The sequence below is a fragment of the Triticum dicoccoides genome, chromosome 3A, assembly GCF_002162155.2.
Source record: "Triticum dicoccoides isolate Atlit2015 ecotype Zavitan chromosome 3A, WEW_v2.0, whole genome shotgun sequence".
Taxonomy (NCBI): domain Eukaryota; kingdom Viridiplantae; phylum Streptophyta; class Magnoliopsida; order Poales; family Poaceae; genus Triticum; species Triticum dicoccoides.
In genome coordinates, this window is record NC_041384.1 from 78,205,042 (window position 1) to 78,207,044 (window position 2,003).

At 50.6% G+C, this 2,003-nt stretch overlaps 1 protein-coding gene across 1 annotated transcript; it reads right to left on the reverse strand.

Moving 5' to 3' along the window:
• Nucleotides 1-764: 764 nt before the first annotated feature.
• On the reverse strand, nucleotides 765-1,554 carry LOC119267260 (17.5 kDa class II heat shock protein-like). Its single transcript, XM_037548621.1, has one exon. The coding sequence runs from the start codon at nucleotides 1,468-1,470 to the stop codon at nucleotides 982-984; it is 489 nt and encodes a 162-aa protein (XP_037404518.1). The 5' UTR covers nucleotides 1,471-1,554; the 3' UTR covers nucleotides 765-981.
• Between the last annotated feature and the right edge of the window lie 449 nt (nucleotides 1,555-2,003).

Sequence of the window (2,003 nt, forward strand, 5' to 3'; positions counted from 1 at the left end):
TTCACGGTATTGTTGGTGAAAAAAAATCAACACATACTCCCTTCGTCGTATGTAGCACCACGTTCATTTAAAGGACAAGTTTTTTTGACGAAGGGAGTATAAGTTATTATTCACGTTTTTTGTCATTTTTCTTGGCAGGATGTACCTACATCCGGGAGTAGCATGGCATTTTCAAGTTCTGTCAATATTCCCCGCAAAAAAAAAGTTATGTCGATATATAGAGGTTCAACAATAGTTGTTTTGAGTATTTTTCAATGAAAAAAATAGCGCGCTATAGCATATAGAGAATTGTCTCGCTAAATATATCAATATACAATGCCTTGCTAATAGCACGTTATAGCGCGTTATAACACGCTAATAGCATATTTTCAAGGATGACGCTATTTTCTGTAGCGCTATTTTTTTCATTGGTATTTTCTAATCTGATAACAAAAATGTAGCCAAAGAGTAATGTAACAAAAATGTAGCCAAGAGATTCTCACATGTTCCATCAGGCAAAGCAGAATTAACATTTCTGAATTCTCAATTCTAACTGGAATTTCCTTTTTCTATCTTCCCACAAGCCAGACATTTGCCAAGATGAAAATGCCAAGACATCCTGGATTTTTCTCCCTGGTGAAAAAAGCACTTCAGAACTAGTAGTTCGTTTTCCACCTAATTTTGCTATTCCTCATGTTCTAGTCTCAATTTTCCGTTAAGTTACAAACGCAGTTCCCTGAATTTTCAGAACACGGCCGCCTTAGAACTTAAACGAACATCTTGGATTTTTCAATAGAAAATGTGGCCAAGAGATCAGCATTTTTATTCAGGCGAAGCCGGAGAGCATCCCCATGTTCATTAACGAAACATCGAACCATCACCAGTGACACGGCACACACCCTCTAGCAGACGAAACCAAAAGACAGGCACTCCATCACTCGTCACAGGAAACTCGCTACCCACTCACACTTTGCTTCGATTCGACGCGCACGCAGACGCATCTCAGGCGACCTGGACCTGGATGGTCTTGGGCTTCTTGGGCTCGGGCGGCGGCAGCTTCTCCACGGTGACGGTGAGCACGCCGTCGCGGCACGCGGCCGAGATCTTCTCCATGTCGGCGTTCTCCGGCAGCACGAACTTGCGCATCATCTTGCCCATGCGGCGCTCCATCCGCAGGTACTTGGCGTCCTCCTTCTCCTCCCTCCGCCGCTCGCCGCTGATGACCAGCACCCGCTCGTCCTTCACCTGCACCTTGATGTCGCCGGACCCCAGCCCCGGCATGTCCACCACGAACGCGTACGCGCTCGGCAGCTCCTTCACGTCGGCGGGGGTGGCCGCCATGGCGCGCGCGTCCCGGACGTAGGCGCGCGTCGGGCCCTGCTTCTCGCCGGCGGCAATGCCGGCTCCGCCGGACTCGCCGTCCGGGACGTCCAGCAGGTGCTGCAGCGCCGTCATCAGCGGGGTCTCCAGCCCGAACATCCTGCCCTCCATTGTCGCTCGCTGATTGTGATTGATCTCCTCGGCGTTGGACTGGTTGTTGATTTTTTGTGGGATGCTTTGGTTGTGATGCGACGGGAGGAGGAAGGAGTTTATATAGGTCGCCGGAGGCCGGGAGTCTGGAAGGTGATGGAAACTTCTGAAATGTGGTGGAACGAGCGCTGTGCGGCGGGGAGTAGTACTACCGCAGCTGATGAAGAAAGTTCTAGAGCGGTAGCTTTTGGCCCCATATGTCACTTGGGGGCAGGCATGACATGTCGTGGCAACCGGCAAGTGTCTCCTCTTCCGAGCGGCAAGCAAGAGAGATTTCTTTTTTTCCAACTACGATACTTACCGAGAGGTATTTAAAATTTCCTAAAACCTAAAAAGTGTACGCACATTAAACGGAGAGAATGAGCGGTCGAACGAGAGCCGTTCGATCTCGTCCCGATCGACGGCGCGTGGTGTCCAGGTGTCCCCTGGTCAGGTGATGGAGCCGCGCCGCTCAGACCCGCGCGTGGACCGGTCGCCTGGTCCGATTGTGCCGC